This window comes from Lactuca serriola, chromosome 9, assembly GCF_051521515.1.
Source record: "Lactuca serriola cultivar US96UC23 chromosome 9, Lser_US96UC23_V15, whole genome shotgun sequence".
Taxonomy (NCBI): domain Eukaryota; kingdom Viridiplantae; phylum Streptophyta; class Magnoliopsida; order Asterales; family Asteraceae; genus Lactuca; species Lactuca serriola.
Window position 1 is genome coordinate 55,672,049 of NC_136416.1, and position 18,535 is coordinate 55,690,583.

The 18,535-nt window shown below is 37.7% G+C and overlaps 1 protein-coding gene and 1 pseudogene across 3 annotated transcripts; one reads left to right on the top strand and one right to left on the bottom strand.

Annotated features, from left to right (window-relative positions):
* The first annotated feature begins 641 nt into the window (after nucleotides 1-641).
* On the top strand, nucleotides 642-3,365 carry LOC145074530 (ABC transporter F family member 4 pseudogene; annotated as a pseudogene). Of its 2 annotated transcripts, none has more exons than XR_013691884.1 (2): nucleotides 642-765; nucleotides 1,050-3,365. The product of XR_013691884.1 is annotated as an ABC transporter F family member 4 pseudogene, transcript variant X1 (transcript). The 2 variants fall into 2 exon arrangements; XR_013691885.1 differs by lacking the exon at nucleotides 642-765 and adding an exon at nucleotides 768-905.
* LOC145074532 (cucurbitadienol 11-hydroxylase-like) lies at nucleotides 3,268-5,753 on the bottom strand. Its single transcript, XM_079020888.1, has 9 exons — nucleotides 5,490-5,753; nucleotides 5,102-5,411; nucleotides 4,834-4,983; nucleotides 4,491-4,736; nucleotides 4,304-4,393; nucleotides 4,147-4,225; nucleotides 3,825-3,931; nucleotides 3,469-3,596; nucleotides 3,268-3,386 (listed from the first exon to the last, which is right to left on the bottom strand). The coding sequence occupies exons 1-9, from the start codon at nucleotides 5,726-5,728 to the stop codon at nucleotides 3,296-3,298; spliced, it is 1,440 nt and encodes a 479-aa protein (XP_078877014.1). The 5' UTR covers nucleotides 5,729-5,753; the 3' UTR covers nucleotides 3,268-3,295.
* Nucleotides 5,754-18,535: the final 12,782 nt, after the last annotated feature.

Below are 18,535 nucleotides of genomic sequence, written 5' to 3' on the forward strand. Positions count from 1 at the left end.
ATATATAAGAAAAAGTGGTAATTTTTGTTAATATCTCTAATTTTAAAATCTATAATACATGTAGGTCATATCAAAAAATGTGCTTCAAGATAAAATCAATGTTAAATCATTTATATCAAATTGAAATCTATCATTACATATGTACTTTGAGTTGTTATAATTGTATGTCACTTTTAAAACTAAAACAAATTAAAAACAATCATTATCAATTTATATGGAGGTGAGAAACCAAAAGAAGACAAGCCTATGAGGATAATATTTCTATTTAGTATCAGTATATGGATATCCCAACCTCATAATATAAATTTCCACCATTCATATTACACTGACTTGGTTATTAAAGTTGCGGGTAGAGAGTATTGCAAAATTGCATTAACGTAATTAAAGTAATATAAACTTTTTAAGCCAATAGATATTTAAATGCATATTACATTCACCTGCTTACATTTCAACATCATTCACATATCAATATTTTCATGCAAAATTCGCATATCAATATTTTTACATATTCTTTTATTTTATGTGCAAAAGAAGGGGATGAGCCTAATACTTATATATTTTTTTGAATGGAATATTTAATTTAATTTTTTTTTTTAAAAGGCAACTCACCCAACCCGTCTCAAAGTCCATCACCTTGTGGTATACACAAATCGAATCGATTCCCATAACAAGTTGCGTTGCGTCAAGAAACAAAAATCCTAATACTTCATCAATCAATTCACGCAAGCGCCGGAGCTATTCAGGATAAAGGGGTAATCAATTCAGGTAATTAAGTGCCGGAACATATGTGTAATTCATTAATCAAGATTTATGAATTTGTGGAATTTGGGGTTAATTAATAAAACTATAGCCTAGTATTTGACGTTCAAGGTTGGAGAATTGTTGATTCTAAGCGTTGAATATAGGTGATCAGGGTTTTGATTTATTTCTTGTTTTTATCAGTTAATGATATACTATTGTTCACATGAACGCATTGATACTTAAATTGTGTATAGTCGAAAAGATTCAACATCTTTTTCATGGAGGTTTTTTTTTGGTGATTTTTACAGTCAACTGATCAAATGGGAAAGAAGAAGACGAAGACAAATGATAAACAAGGAACAAAAGAGAAGATTCCGGTTTCAGCATTGCTAGCCAGCATGGATCAGAAACTCGATAAAGCAAAGAAAGGATCGTCCTCTAGCTCTACTACCTGTAAATCGAAGCCAAAACATCGTCCAAAGTTACAATCATATCCAGACATTGATCTTCCATCTTCAGATGATGACGAAGATGATGCGGTAGACTATCTATCTACCGAAGATGAATATCAAAACGACGAAACCAAAAAATCCAGTAGAAAACAGAGGGCTAGCGATACGAGTCTTGATTTATCCACAACGGAGAAAGAGTTGCAGAAACGAAAAAAGAGAGAAATGCTTGTTGCTCAATTGTTAGAACAGGCGAAAGAAGAAGCTCTAAAGGACGATCCTGATGCATTTACAGTGGTGATTGGTGCTCGAACTTCTGTTCTTGATGGTGAAGATGAAGCTAATGCGAACGTAAAAGACATAACAGTCGATGATTTATCTGTTTTTGTTCGTGGGAAAGAGTTGTTGAAGAATACAACTGTGAAAATCTCTCATGGAAAAAGGTATGGATTAATCGGGCCTAATGGAAAGGGGAAATCGACGCTTTTAAAGCTTTTGAAATGGGAGAAGATTCCCCGACCTAAAAACATAGACGTCCTATTGGTAGATCAAGAAATAGTCGGAAATGAGAAAACCGCCATTGAAGCTGTTGTTTCAGCAAACAAAGAGCTTAATGAGCTCCGTGAAAAGGTTGCTCTGATCGAATCAAATCAAGTCGATAGCGATGAAGAACTTTCTGGATTATACGATAAGTTGCAAATCATGGGTTCGGATTCAGCAGAAGCTAGAGCTTCAAAGATCTTAGCGGGTTTAGGGTTTACAACAGCGATGCAACACCGGACAACGCAGTCGTTTAGCGGCGGATGGCGGATGAGAATCTCGTTAGCCCAAGCGCTTTTTATGCAACCGACACTGTTGTTATTAGATGAACCCACAAATCATCTTGATCTTCGAGCTGTTCTTTGGTTAGAAGAGTATTTATGTCGATGGAAGAAAACCCTAGTTGTCGTTTCACACGATCGCGACTTTTTAAACACCGTCTGCAACGAAATCATCCATCTTCACGATCTACAACTCCATCACTACCGCGGAAATTTTGACGATTTTGAAAATGGATACGAACAGCGGCGTAAAGAAATGAATAAAAAGTTCGAAACTTTTGAAAAGCAAGTGAAAGCTGCTAAAAGATCCGGGAATCAGAAACAACAAGAAAAGGTGAAAGATCGAGCTAAATTTGAAGCCAGAAAGAAAGGGAGAGGGAAAGGGAAAGGGAAAGGGAAAGTTGATGACGAAGACGACATTCTTGAAGCTCCAAAAAAATGGAGAGATTACACAGTTCAGTTTCATTTCCCTGAACCAACTGAATTAACACCACCATTGTTACAGCTTATCGAAGTAAGCTTTAGTTACCCTGAAAGAGACGACTTCAAGCTTTCGAATGTTGACGTCGGGATCGATATGGGTACACGTGTCGCGATAGTGGGCCCAAACGGGGCCGGAAAATCGACTTTACTAAACCTCCTCGCCGGAGATATAACTCCGGTGACCGGAGAAGTAAGGAGGAGTCAAAAGTTAAGAATCGGACGTTACTCGCAGCATTTTGTTGACCTGTTGAGTATGGGAGAAACACCGGTTCAATATCTTCTTCGGCTTCACCCGGATCAAGACGGGTTTAGTAAACAGGAAGCGGTTCGGGCCAAACTTGGGAAATTTGGGCTTGTGAGTTATAACCATTTGAGCCCAATTGCCAAATTATCGGGTGGGCAAAAGGCCCGAGTTGTTTTTACATCGATTTCGATGTCTAGACCACATATTTTGCTTCTTGATGAGCCTACGAATCATTTAGATATGCAGAGTATTGATGCACTTGCTGATGCGTTGGATGAGTTTACAGGTGGTGTTGTTCTTGTTAGTCATGATTCTAGATTGATATCTAGGGTTTGTGATGATGAAGAAAAGAGTGAAATTTGGGTGGTTGATGATGGACATGTGAAGGCGTTTGGAGGTAGTTTTGAGGAATATAAAGAGGAACTTCAAAGGGAGATTAAAGCCGAGGTTGACGATTGATTTTATTTTTCATATTATTAGTTATTACAATATTTATACATCAAAATTGTATTAAAAAAAAACATTTTGTACAATAGAAAAGAACCTAAAGCCTTTAGTTATGTTTTGGGTGTGATCTTGTAATGGAACCCGTTTGGAAACCTTATAATTGGAGCTCTAACAATTTTTCCACCATTGACTAGTTCCCATCTATACAAAACAGTTAGTTGTTAATAATCATGAAACAAACCAGACTAGTTCTGAACCAAGCCTAAAATGTTGAGATCCATACCTGTATTTTGTAACAAGAACATGTAAGAAGGTGGCTAAGAAGACCCGACTGTATTCGGCACCGGCACATTGCTTCATCCCCGAACCAAAGGGCATGAAACTTTTTGCGACCACACTTGGGTTCAAATCCTACAATAATTAAAAATGCAAAAGAAACCATAAGATTCAAGGGACTAATAATTAGTATAGCTATTTTTGTATTTATATATAGTTTAGGGACTATTCTTGTCATTTTACATTTTATGTTAGATATATTGTGTAGATATAAAATTGATAGATACCGGATATGTTTAGCGAAACTAACTAGTAGCTTCAGCTATGAACTTTTATTGTATAATAACTTTTATATCTTTATACCTTCCATCGTCCTGGGTTGAATGTGAGTGGATCCTCGAATTCACTTGAGTTTAAATGTAATGCAGCCGAGGCTAACAAAATAACCCATCCTTCAGGTATTGTATATCCTGAAATTCAACATTCGATTCTTATAAATGTTAACATTTCATCAAGAACAACTTAACAAACTTGGGCTGGGACCGTTGAATTTTGGACCCACTATTTTTTTCAGAAAATAAGTCGGAACAACTTAACAAACTTGGACTGGGTCTGATCGGCCCGGTTCTCTGGGCCAAGACCGGACCAGATTTGGACCAGACTTTGTGGGCCCAGTTGTGCATACCATTGATTGAAATGTCTCTTAGGGCCCGTCGAAGCAGTCCCGGAGATATGTTTCCTAGCCTGAGTACCTCATTTATAACCTGTAATTTTGTAGTAATTAAATAACAAATTAAATATGTGCATCATATACATATACTGGTATATTGAGATTACTTTACTTGAAGAGTGAAGGTCATGGATTTATAGTCACTCCATGTAAGTGGGGAATCCATGTTTTCTTTCTTTTCGAGTATAGCTTCATGCTCGGCCTGAAATACATCGACTTAATTACCTTTTTTCAAATTTACAAGAATATACCAATAAATAAGTCTTCTTTTATATATGTATATAGATATAGATACGTACAGTTAATTCATCTAGAACTGAAGGGTGTTCAGCGAGAAACTTGAAAGCTAAGGCACATGTTGTTGAGATAGAATCAGAGCTCACAAAGAGAAGCCCGAACATCAACTGTATGATGAACCCTTCTGATAAGAAATCTTCAGTGTCCATGTCGTTGATTAGATGATGGAGCAAATCTTCACGTTTCTCGTTTGAACAACGCCTCTTTCTTAACACCTCACTCATCAGTTCACGCACTTGCTTGTGACTCTACGTGTATTCCCAAATTCCATTAGAAATAAACCATCATATATAGATTGTAGTTTAATAATCATGTTCAGCTGTTCATATATGTATATGTATATACCTTTAAGCACCTGTGATGAGCAGTTCCCGGGATGTTTAAAGGGAAAGACATAAGGCCATCAACGAGGTTATTGAACATATCGCTTAACTTCAGAGGTGCATCATCGAGATCACCACTAAACAATTGCTTTGCAGCGAAATCAATGGTTAGCTGCAACAAACAATGGTTATATATATTTAATGTCATAAGCTGTATAAACCACATGGAAAAGCCAAAAATGTTGCACTAGCTAGAAAGAAATCTTGCACTAGTATGCCAAAGGGTTTACAGTGATAGTTGCGCTTTTCACTTCGGTAGAATCTTGGCTCGACCAAGCACGAAGTGTATCATTTATGGCGTTCTCCATTTTAGGAAGTAGCTTCTCCCTTAACGCCTCGATCCCAAAGTGGTTCAAAGTCAAATTCCTCGTGTATTTTCTTGAAGATTGTGTTGTTTGGTCAAACACTTCCGCAAATGTGTCAAGCGACCATGTGTCAACCAACTTACCATCTTGCCGGAGGAGGAAGTGGTTGAACTCACGATCCGCAGTCACTATCACCGGCCTACCAGCCAAATTTGTACGAAAGATAGGCCCATATCTGAAATATAATGATATTAATTTGAATATCAATTTGTAGTCAACCATGATAAAGATTAAAACAATTAATGTATGTTACTTTTTGATTCGGGTTTTGATGAATGGAGGGAGGTCAAGAGAAGCACTAGGTATGATCAACCCTAGGGTTTCACCTATGAACGGGAGACCCATCGAGCCAGGAGGAAGCACACCGTTGCATTTAGGGTTCTGCCATCTTTTAAGCCATCGGGCTGCCAACACCGCCAGCAAACCGCCCATGCAGAGTACTATTGTCGACATGTTGACCACCGAAAGGAAGTCCAAGTAGGAGGTAGACATTTGTGGTTCTATTGATTGAAGGATGTCAACCGGGTTTGAGGACATGGTTGTGGTTTGATTATGTCAAGGAAATAAAGAAAATGATCAAAGCCACCATTTTTGGGGTGTTATGGGTGCGTATACGACAGTTGAAGGAATAGAAGTTATATTTTTAGAAGACTTTTTTTATTATTATTTAGGAGACAAGAAAGAGAATATTTGTGCATTCAAGACTCTTAAACAATATTCCGTCAACACATTCTTAGTTTTGTACGACATGCTGCTTGGTAAATCAACCATCATATGTGAACTGTTAATAAAAAAATATAAGAAATTCAAAAGTTCAAATTATTGTTGTATCTTCAGAACTCCAATAATTGTGTTGTTAAAGCAACAAGTACTACAAAAAAAAATGATGTTACATGTAGGGATGAGCGTAGGCGGGTACCCGCCTCATTTGGCGAGAACCGGAACCGGAATCGGAACCGGAACCGACGGTTCCTAGAAAGTTAGAACCGGAACCGGAACTGGTCTAGGCAGTTCTTCAATTTTTGGAACCAGTCCCGGAACCGGCGGTTCCGGTTCCGGGAACGGGTAACCCGGTTACATCAACTTTATTAAAAATTTTCAATAAAACCACAATTTATTTCGGTCGGAATCAAATAAATTCGGAACAAAAACGGACAAAATCGGACCAATATTTTCTAAATCGGTCAAAATAGCGCACGCATATATTCATACTATATATATATATATATATATATATATATATATATATATATATATATATATATATATATATATATATATATATATATATATATATATATATATATATATATATATATATATATATAAACCGGTTCCGGCGGGTACCCAGCGGGTAGCGGTTCCTAAAAAATGAGAACCGGAACCGGAACCGCTTAAGGCGGTTCCGTAACTTTAGGAACCGGAACCGGAACCGCTTAAGGCGGTTCCAGTTTCGGAACCGGCAGTTCCAAGGCGGTTCCGGTTCCGAAAGCGGGTACCCGGTTCTGATGCTCATCCCTAGTTACATGGACTATATATATATATATATATATATATATATATATATATATATATATATATATATATATATATATATATATATATATATATATATATACATTGTTATTTACTTATTACAAGTTTGTTCTTTTTTTTTATTTTATCCAAATAATATCTTACCAAAAGTTAGAAGGCTATTCACAAAACTAACATTAATTCTGAAAGTTTATTCACAAAACTAATCAAATTGGGAGGATGCTAACTTCATTTCATATTATGTACTTCAAGAATAGCGATTTTTAGTGGCGTTCCAGGTTGTCGACGTTAATGTCGCCGCTAAAAAATATGTTGGTTCAGCGTTAATGTTTCAAAGGTCGCCACTATTGCTCTCCATCGCAACTAAAGGAATGTCGCCGCTAATACTTCTTACGTTGTCATTAAAACTTTGTCGCCACTAATATCATGCGTATGTTTCAAAGTTCGCATGGGTTGTTTCAGCAATTGGGATTGCTAGCAGAAATCGAATGGTATCTATTAGCGAATTTTGAATACATCGATCTTTCAGCAAATGAGTTGTTGAATGGGTGATCCGTCCGTTTCGATCAGGAGTTTAGTTGTGCTTGTCATCAGATAGGGTTGTGAGATGGTTTGGAAATCCAACAATTATGGGATTGGCAGAGTGCAGTTGAATTCAAGTGGGGGTGAACCGTTGGGATTATTGGGAATAAATCCAGACGCGAAACAATAAAGAATTTTATACCTCAGGCAAGTAGAGAGCCAGTTTAATTATGGCGTGGACTGAGATTTCCACAAGGAAGGAGGATTCAGGTTATCTTATCCAGATATATGAAGCATTAGTCATGACATAGAGGAGAGGTGAGCATATACATGTTGATAGTTTTGTATTGTAACGTCTCGAAAATGGTAATAAAAAATTTCATTTAAAAATCTATCAAACCAGTCATTAATAATTCAAAACCAACATCAAGTTTGTAACACCATGGTTTCCAGGTATTTACACTTTTAACCTTGTTTTGTTAATTTTTGGCACTTTGGTCCAAACGCCAGGTGTTTGGAATAAAACACCAGGCATTCAAATGTCAGGCGTTTGCACGCAAAACATCAGAAAGTGAGATAATTCCGAAGTCAAAATCATTTCACTTCGAAATCTTTTCCTCTCGGAAAATTTAGGATCATTTTATGTGTCTTTTTGTCTAACCTCTTCTAGTTTTTAAGTTGTATAACTTTCCTCATCCTTTGAAGCTCCTGACCAATATAGTTACATTGGTGTTTTTGTCTTAATCTCATCTCGAAATCTACCTTAAAATCAAGTGTTATGAAGTTAACTTAGAAATTCAAATCCGAAACGGTAATGTGCGTTCATTTCTTACCCTTGTCCGAGCTCCAATCCTTCATGTCTCGGAATCCAAATCTTTTAAAATGGTCCTCTAAGATCTTCATGTATTTTTACCTTTGATATTTAGTATAAGATTGTGCCATCTTGAACTTTATACTATGTACTAATGATTTTCTCATATTCTTTCCAAAGTATCTTATGACGTCTCGTCTCGGAATCCAATTATTCCGAGATCCTCAGTCGTGAAAAGAATTTCAAAGGTTTTCATTAAAGTTTTTTATTCTGAAACATTTTCTTATTCATATTAACGGTAATTTTTTTCTTGATGACTATCCTTTAATTCTCAATAAATGTTCTTTGGCACACATTCTTATAAAGTGCATGTCAACTCAAAAACCGAAACGACGGTTTTCTTCTTTGGCACAAAGTCACAAACGATGTCATATCTTTCATATTTATAGTTTTTTTAAGGATACCATTTTCGGAAACACATTAAATATGGCCCATTCCGTATTCGGGTGTCATCATCACCTTCCATTCGACCCAACCCAAAATATCCAACCTATAAAAGGATTTTGAATCCTAATTGTTCCCTCTTTACGCTTTATCTATCTTCTTCCTTAGAGCCTTCTCTATATACAGTTCTTCAAGAATTGAAGCAACTCAACAATTGCGACTTCACAAAATGTTTCTGAATCCCTAAACCTACAACTAAGAAGAAATCATCCAATGATTCTGCCTCTTCGTCATCAACTTAACCGATTCTTAGAGAAACAACTCAACTATTTTCTCTAGATCCCATGGATTACGATGAATCCATTTGAGTGATGACCGAGTTCATCTCCCATCACTCCATCTCACTTCCACTCAACAAAACCCCAAACCCTAAACTTCCATTACACATCCTTCGCAGCACATTTGAGAAAATCAAGATTGAGGATGATGTTCTTGAAACCAATATCACTAATGACAAGATTGTCCTTGTGAACAAGAAAACCTTCCTCAAGGCCATAGGTATCCTAGAAAACCCCAAGGGTTTTCAAGTTCAAGAACCTACATCTAAAGAGTTTTAGTCCTTTTTGAATGAAATTGGGTACAATTATGAATTCAAGGCTAAGAAGTTCAAGAAATCAGCCGTTCCTGGTGTATAGACTATATTGATGCATATAATCCTTCGAGGATTATCAGGGAAACATGGTGGTACTGACACCATGAGCAAGGACTGGCTGTATGTTGTGTATAACATCTACTCCGGACAAAGCAATGATGTTGATTTGACAGAAGTGTTATGGTAAGACGTTCGGAAGTTTGCCATAAAATGGAAGCCAAACGAGATATTGAGTCTGAGATTCTGGGCTCTGACGCTTCAACAACTGTATGAAGAAAGACAAGAAGCAATTCCTTTCAATTATGAAATCATAAAGGTATATCTTTCTTTTAAGGCTATTAGAACTTATAGGCTCTAAACCAATCCGCCGTCTGACCTATTCGTCGCTTGCCAGTACACATGTTGGCAGCGGTTCCATCCGAATCTATTTATCTTAAACATCATCTAGAGACTTCGATTGTGTATGACCCCACACAATCTGCCCTAGTCTAGGATGAACAACCCTTGGATGTGAACAAACCAGTTTCTACTGGTGGCCGAAAGAAGAAATTAGCCAAATGAAAAGGCTTACCTTCAAAAGCTATAGCCAAAAAGATAACCAAAGTTAGTGGTTTCTCTCAAAAGGAACGACATGTTGATATTCGGTCTGACTCTGGACCTTAGTTAACCCTGTCCACTCTTCCAAAGTACCCTTCGGAGTTTCAATATCACAAGCGCACACACACGGGGAGTCTTCATACAATCCACCCCATCTTCCTAAAATGATGATGCAAGTGTTTAATACAGTTCCTTGAAGCCCCCTGGAGCACACCCACGAGTCTTCTTGGATATCCCACTTTTTTCTACACACGCACAATATGGGGTCTCTGCCTCGGATTCTAAGCTTTCGGAAGTTGGAGTTGTCCCTCCTACTTCCAGAGCCCCAATTGGTCAGGGTTCATGTAAAGGACGACCAGGTACTTCTGATGAACAATGGTTGGATTTTGTCGACAGGGCTCACACACGCCGTTCGGAACTCATAATAGCTCAAGTTGAGTACACGCTTATCTCCATGCATCATAAGGCCATTCAAAGCAATCTGCCATTCTTTATTCCTACTGATGAAGAAAAAGATCAAGAGTTTACTCCTTCTAAACAAGCTCAACAAATTCCTACAGGAGAAGTTCCCGATTCAACATTTGTTTCGGATGATCCTCCTCCGAAGTCTCCATGTGAAGAAGCTAATTCCCAGCCTCCCTCCGACGAAGAACATTCTACTGAGTTCATGTTTGTGACATCCCCTAATTTCTCGGCCAGAAAAGACCGATTTAATTTATGCTTTTTAAAATAAAATCAGAGAAATCTTTTTAAAAGATGTTGCGGAATTGGTCCCCAAACAACATATGATAAAAGTTTATCAAAATCCTTCATTAAGAAGGTATATATTTTCCATATATATCAAAACCTTGGGATGTCATGTTCCGATACAGATCAAAAGCATAAACAAGACATTATAAGCCTTTCAACAGTTATTTACAACTACTGGCCTATAATCCAAAAATCTCTCGTCGTCCTCCGACTATGCTCGGGGTCCACTACTTGTAATCATAAAAACTGAGTGGGTCAGGCTTGGGAGCCTAGTGAGCATATAGGGTTTTCAACCCACAATAATAATATACTTATTAAGTTTACCAATCAACAATAACCCTGATTACCTATTCCCGTTGTCCTCACTTTACGTCCCTAAACACCTATCACAAGGGACCTAGCTTAAGAATTATCATCGGGATGGACAGTACTACTAAGGGGTTTCCTTAGTCATACATGTTCTTAAGGCAACCATGAGGGGGATGGAGTACGACAATGAACATTTAATTCATTAACACCTACAAGTTGCGAACCTGCTAGTGTTCCACTGGACTGTCTAGAAAGTCCGTGGTCGTCATCTATACTCCGCTAGATGACTACAACAACAACAACAACAACATCGAGGCCTCTCACCTTTTTAACACACATCAACTATTTCATCTACCCATGTTCTACCCAACATATTTTGTAGATAAAAAGCATATACAATTTAAAACTTGTATAAAACATCAATTCAACAGTCACCTCAATTTAACAATTAATATATTTACACATAACACGTATTTCAAGGTAAATACTTCATATCTATGTGTAAATTGAAAGTAACTAAACCCTCACATATTTTGATGAAAATCGGGCAGCAATTCGTTTCCTAAAACGATCGTTTCTAATAAAACCGGGAGTTTTATTGAGAAACCGGGCTCTGCAAAAGTCGGGCTTCGAAACCGAAAAGATAAATTTTTCGGGCTTCTCGGGCACTTCGTGGAGTATTCCGGGCTGTATAATCGATACCGGGGATTTGCTGGATGTTAAGATGAAGAAAATACGAAGAAAGGGGCTAAATATGGCAATTTCTTAAAAATATCCGAGAAGGCTCGCAGCCTTCTATTTATAGGGTGAAGCTTCTGATCCAAGGGCTGAGAGTCTTCTGATCCAACGGCTGAGAGGCTTCGCAGGGGGGGGGGGGGGTGGCTCGCACGAGGGTTGCGCGTGCGAGGGGCTCGGTGGCGGCTTCTGATTGGACTACGGCCTACTGGTGCACATGCGAGGTTCGGAGCTAGGCTATGCGAGGCTAGGAGCTAGGCTGTGCGAGGCTCGGAACACGCGGCAGCAGGGCGAAGCTTCGGCCGGAGAGCTGGCTGCTTCGGATTGGGCCTCCTCCTCGGTCGAATCAGGATCCGACACATGGCTTTGCATGACTCAGCAGCTTTGGTGACTCAGCAGCTTGGTGACTCAGCAGGACACGTGGCACTTTTTCAGCGAGGGTGACGTGGCAACTCGTGACTATGCGAATTTTCTCGATTTTTGCGCCAAAACTTCTAAAATCCATAACTTTTGCATACGAGCTCCGTTTTTGACATTCTTTATATGCACGCGTAGCTAAAATTACGCTCTACAACTTCTGTTTAGACTTCGTTGGCTAATTTTGACTTTAAATTTTATATTATTATTTTTAACAGACCGGGACAGGAAATCCGTTAAAAATTCATAACTTCTTAATCCGACGTCCGTTTTCGTCAGACTTTTTACCATTGTGCTCCTAATGACGAGACCTTTAATTCTCGTTTAGGTTGTGTCGGCTAAAAATCGCTCGATCTAAAATTCGAGTTTTTAGCTGTCTACTGCTAAGCTGGAACTTCGAAAAATTATAACTTCATCATACGAAGTCAGATTTGGGCGTTCTTTTTATCGAACTTCTCGGTTTAACGAATACTATGACTTTTGTTTAGATTACTAAGGCTAAAAAGTAGTATATCGAAAACTCACTTTTTACGACATTCAGCACCGTGCCGGTTTTGTCGCGAAACTTCGACAGGTCATAACTTCTTCGTTATAACTCGGATTTTGGTATTCTTTATATCCCCGAAATCCTTGTTTCGACCACTACAACTTTATGTAAAGATATCGGGCTTATGTCACACTTTAATTTTGACACTTATTTTTATTCTTAATTAATTAAGCCATAATAATTAAGCATAAAACACATAATTCACATAATTCCTTTTCATTTCTTCAAAATGAGTTACAAAGGTTAACCTAGAATATCAACTCAATATAAATGCCTAGGCTAGAAACACGACTGTTACAATGTTTGATGAAGATAGCACATCGTTTGGTGCTCTTCCAATTCTTACAAGATTCAAGTCTTTCTAGAAACCCTCTTCCTCCAAGCCGATTTATGATTTCGACCTTTACCCATTCTCATCGGAACAAGAAGAAGAAATAAAAGTTGATCCCAATGCTTAAGGAATTCAAGGAAATGGAGCTGAAACCAATCCAAGCAATCAAGGAAACAAAACCAAGACCAATCCTACTGGAAATCCCTTTCCTTCCGAACCACTTGATGTTGATCATCATGATAACATGTCTGAGAGTTCACCGACTCTTTGGAAAAAAACATCACATACCCGTTTGCCCTGTTAGAACTCTGAGACAATGTGGCTAGTGCTATCTCCAAATTCGATTCACTTGACAAGACTATAGATCAACTCGACTCCAATGTTAGACTTGGTCGGATGTTGGGCCTTCCAATGCAAGAGGGGGAGAAGGACCAAGTCACATAGGTAGAACAATCCAGTGGAAGCATGCCTTGGAATTTACTCTCCGAGATGTATTTGATGAAGAAGACGTAATCGAGGTTGAATCCATGGAACCACTTGAAAAATATGATGAAGGAGATGAAGACATAATTGAGAATGTTATTCTTGGACTTCAAGCTACCAGGGAACAACCAATCAAGGTTCTCTCTAAAGAAGTAAAAAGGATATGGTACGTTGTCTCTTGGCCATCATCCTTAGCAGATTTACTCAAAAGAAGGCAAGAAATGGTGAAGATAAAAACAAAGTTGACCGTTGACGCCTTCCGAGATACACAATCCATGTTGCCACCAATTCCAGCTCCGAGAATAGTTTCGATCGATGAGGGTACTCCAACCCGGAAACCGGATGATCTCCCCGAAGAACCCCTGATCACTCCTCCTCCAGACTACATCATCTCTGAAACAGTACAACAAGTCATTGTTGACTTAAACAAGCCACCACAAGACAAAGAGAAGAAAATTGCTTCTGAACCTAACAGCCCAGTGAGGATGTTCAGAAAGTCCGAGGGCTAGTCCCAAGAATAGATAGATCAAGCACCGGAAGAAAGCATCATGATTCAATCCTTAAAAGACAATTCAAATCCGATGTTGGGCATATCTCCCCTCTTCCGAGAAGGGATTATTCACGACATCGATATTGTCCCTTTCATGTACTTCAAGCTTCCAACACATGACTCCGACCAAATTGATCTTCCAATCACTCCACACGGAAAATTCTACATCAAATTTACTCCTCTTCAACCGAGTGATGATCCACAAACTATCATCAGAACAAAGCGAGAGAGATTGAGAACTTTCTACTTCGTTAACATATGTCCTTAAAAAGAAGTGTGGTCTCAGAAGCGAATCACCAAGATCGTTGGTTTCAGAAACAAGGTTCAAAGTAAATTCGATCTCAACTGCATTTTGTACAAATACTACATCTCTTGGAATAAAAAAGCAACTCTCACTATCATGGATGCTGACTTTCCATCTATCAATCCCAATGACATTCTCATAATCGTTGCTCACCTCCGAAATCGCCAATCCAATCATTCAAGCATCGAAGCTTATAGTGTTGCCCTGAACTTATTGAAGGACTATGTTGCTGAATTTTGTAGGTTCGACATTGAGTTTGCACACTTGTTCAAAAATAGAAAATGTGTTGGCGAAAATAACTTATGCACTGCCTAAAGCTCAAATCTTGGCAGAAGGTCCCATTGAAGAACCTGAACTCGGATACATCTATCTCAAAAAGAAGATCAACCGAAAAGAATTCTTCCGAGTTCTTGATAACCATCTCATTCCTTCAAACATCCTTCAAAAGTTCATCGGAAATGCTGCTAAAAGTGAAGCTCATAAGCATGTGAAGAAGAAGTTCATTGAACACGTCAAATGGTATCTAGAAGTCTGAAGCTAGCTACATAGTGCTTATATTTTTATATAAGAAGAGGCCAACTGAGTTGATTGATTTCTAAGTTCATTTAGGAGCAGATTGTTAATACATACAAAGTGAACCTCTAGCAATCCGAAACAAATCCAATCTGAAGTCAACTTTAGTCCGAGATGTGAAGATGTTCCAAAGTTTATCCAGTTCCGAAGTGAAGTAGTTTTTGAGATTAGTTTTTATGTGATTGAGTCTGTACAGGCATTTAATGCTTTTTGTCATTTGTTAATGGAACAGTTCTTAGGACCAATTGAGTAAATCTTTTAAGTGTCAGAATTGTCAAACACTTAGCATTATCTAGTCCTTAGAATGTTTTCCTGGTTTGTACTATGTCTCTCCTTTTCTATATAATGAGTTAATGTTTCATGTATTTATGATAGAGAATAGAAAGTAATCAAAATATTCTCTTCACATCAATTTCTAACTCTATTGCAAGTCAAATTTATTTCACTTATATTCTACTTGTTCTAAAATCATCTTTACTTTGATTTTACTGATCTTACTTCATTTTGACTTACTTGAATACTTTGTTGAATATAATATTCAAGTCTCGACTGGTTTATTAGACTTGACTGGACTAACATATTAGAAGCAGACATTGACCTTAAAGGTTAATTCAAGGTTTAAGTTTTCAAACCTTGTTCACTCATTGAATCTTGTTCTCATAAAGTGAGAGTGTTGTACCATGCATGTGGAGCTCACTTGAGGCCATACACAACTTCATGAAGTTTTAATAGTAATTTTGATAGGCCAGATTTACAAACCTAGGAGGTTATTGGAGATAAGCTTCACTATCAAGTTCACCATTGAGAAATGCACTCTTGACGTCCATTTGGTAACTTTGAAGGCCTTGTGAGAAGCATAAGAGAGATAGATTCAGATAGCTTCAAGACGGGCAACATGAGTAAAGGTCTTGTCGTAATCAAGATCCTCAATCTGAGTAAATCCTTTAGCTACCAATCTCGCTTTGTTACAAATGATAACTCCTACATCGTCGATTTTATTTTGGAAAACCCATTGAGTTCTAACTATATGGTGTAACTAAGGAGGAAGGACGAGAGTCAACACTTAATTTCGATCAAATTTTGCTAATTCTTCTTTCATAGTTGTAATCCAATCTGAATGTTTTAGAGCTTCTTTGATGGATTTGGGTTCAACCATTGATATGAATTCCGATAGGTGACACTCATTTTGAATGTTAGTAACAGGGTGAGTTTGAACACCAGCATTGAGATTTCTAATAACTTGATTTGGAGGATGATCCTTAGTCCAAATATACAATCTACAAAGTTATTGGCCAGCAAATGAGTTGACATCAACAATGGGGTTGTGTTGCCCCCTGAACTGTTTGGATTTGAGGATGATGATCCTGTTGAACTTCTGAACCTGATATATCGGCATTGTCTTCGTTCAGAAATTCAAAGAAGTGGGTATCGTCTTCAATGTTGTTTGGAATGGGATCAATTTCAACAATTTGATCTGTTGTATCTTGGAATCCATTGACATTTGATTCAATGGTTGGATTGTTTTCTTGCCCTTGAGGCATGGAAGCAGAGGTATTTTCCCCTCAACCTGAGATGGGACTACATCATAATTAAATGGAGGAAGTGTAGGGTTAGGACCAAATATGTTTTGAGAAACAGGAGCAGGATTTGAAGACAGTCTTGATTGAGATTCTGAATCAAGAGTTGTTTCTATTGGTCCGAACAAGCTTTCGAAATTGACTTCATAGATAACTTGAGGATTCGAAGAACCAGGAGGTGGAGCATCAGACTCCAGGATGTGTGTGGTAACATGAGTTGGTTTTGAGTTGCGAACAAAGTTATAATCAAAAGTGATATCAAAGCTTTCTTTAATTATTTGGGTATGATGCTTAAGAACCTGGTAAGCTTCAATTTGGTTGAGTATCCCAGAAAGATAGCTTCATCAGACTTTGGTTGAAACTTGGTGAGTTGATCACGATTTTTTTCATGAAACATCTGCATCCAAAGATATGTAAGAATGAGATACTCGCCTTGCGTCCATTCATTGCTTCATATAGAGTCTTGTTGAGATGACGGTTGATGATACATCAATTTTGAATAAAGCAAGTTGTTGAGACTTCTTCAGCCCAAAGATAAAGAGCAAGATTTTCGAAATTCAACATTGACTAAGCGGATTCAACTATGGTGCAATTTCTTCTTTCAACAACTCCATTTTATTGTGGAGTGTAAGGAGCAGAAAAGTTATGTTCAATGCTTTTATCAGTAAGAAACTTTTCAATCGTGACATTATTGAATTCATAACCATTGTCATTACGAATTCTTCAAACGGGGCAGGTTTGTGAGAACATCAATTCCCCTAATGAAATTGATGAGCTCGGAAGCAGTTTCCAATCCCCTTAATGAAATTGAGAAGTGGCAAACCAGATACCATTTCACCAAAAACCAGATCATTAATGTATCAGAATTTTAGATGTGCAATCCTCTGATGCCATTGCCAACTTATGTTAGGAACAACTTTTAAAAGGAGACACAATTGAGGATTTCCGATGATCATATTGATATCCATAGGATACATATTCTTGTTGAGATCTGACTTTATGAGACATTATTTTCTATCGGCCGTTATAACATAGCTATGCTTCTTACAAAACTCAACCTGCCAATTCATATTAGTAAGTTAGGCCACACTAATCAGACTGTGCTTGAGATCAGCAACGCAAGCCACATTAGAGACATATAAACATATGTTGGTTAGGATGGCATAACCTTAAATCTGGGAGTTTGAATTATTGTTATATGTAACATAACCAGCATTTAGACTAAGCTTCAAATCACATAAAAAGTCTAAATGCCTAATCATATGCATGGATCAAGAATTTTCAATATATTAGGCTTCGAGTTAGGCAAAAGGACTTTGGCATGGGCTTTGGACTTAGAAAGATCTCTAAACAGCTCGTGTCTCAGAGTGCTCTTTTCGAGACTCTTTTGGAAAGATATAAAATGACATTGTATTTTCGTTAATCAAAAAGTCATACTAAACACTTGGTTTCCTGACAGCTTCTTTTCTTGGTGGAACAGTTTACCGAGGTTGTTCAGAATGAACCAAATTCCGAGGTGGTTTAAAATGAACCAAATTCCAAGGTTCATGCTTTGGAACATCCGTTTTTCCTTTGACAGTCCATTCAAATTTCGGAGTTGAGCCTTTGGAAGGTTTCTTATTAATGAGTTTTCGAGTATCTTTTCCTTTGTTCATTTCTTTCTCTGGCACATTGCATTTTTAAATTGTTTTGGTTTGAAAAATGTGCCATCTAAGGTAGCAATGAACATTGAAGAAGACACTTTCTAAATTGAATTATTTTTCATTTGAGAATTACAATAGTAATAGGTTTTACGGAACGAGTTTCCGAGCTAACATGAATAGATGGTCTCTTAAGAATTTTAGTTGGCATAAACGTGTTGTCATTCTTAATTGTTGGATTGGCAACTGTCTGAGGTACTTTCTTATCAGATTTCTCAAGGAACCTAGAGTTTTGTCTAGTCCTAGTTTCTTTCTCAAGAGCTTTCCTAGCCTCTGTCTTTGGATGAACAATGTCCTTCTTTTTCAACCAAGGTTTCTTCTTGGAGTCAAATGTTGACTTAGAAGATTTTCCTACAGATGGATTGGTGAAACAGGGCTTAATAGGAACTAAAGTACTCTTAGCAACAACTTTTGAGCTTGACATAAAAGAATAAGACGATGAGTCATCATCACACTTAAGT

What these genes read in the sequence shown, in the direction of transcription:
- LOC145074532 (XM_079020888.1), bottom strand. Translation starts at nt 5,728, where the DNA reads ATGTCTACCTCCTACTTGGACTTCCTTTCGGTGGTCAACATGTCGACA. An exon ending in AAGAGACATTTCAATCAATG is followed by an intron (nt 3,932 to 4,146) that starts GTATGCACAACT and finishes GTTGAATTTCAG; the next exon opens with GATATACAATACCTGAAGGA. An exon ending in TCAACCCAGGACGATGGAAG is followed by an intron (nt 3,597 to 3,824) that starts GTATAAAGATAT and finishes TAATTATTGTAG; the next exon opens with GATTTGAACCCAAGTGTGGT.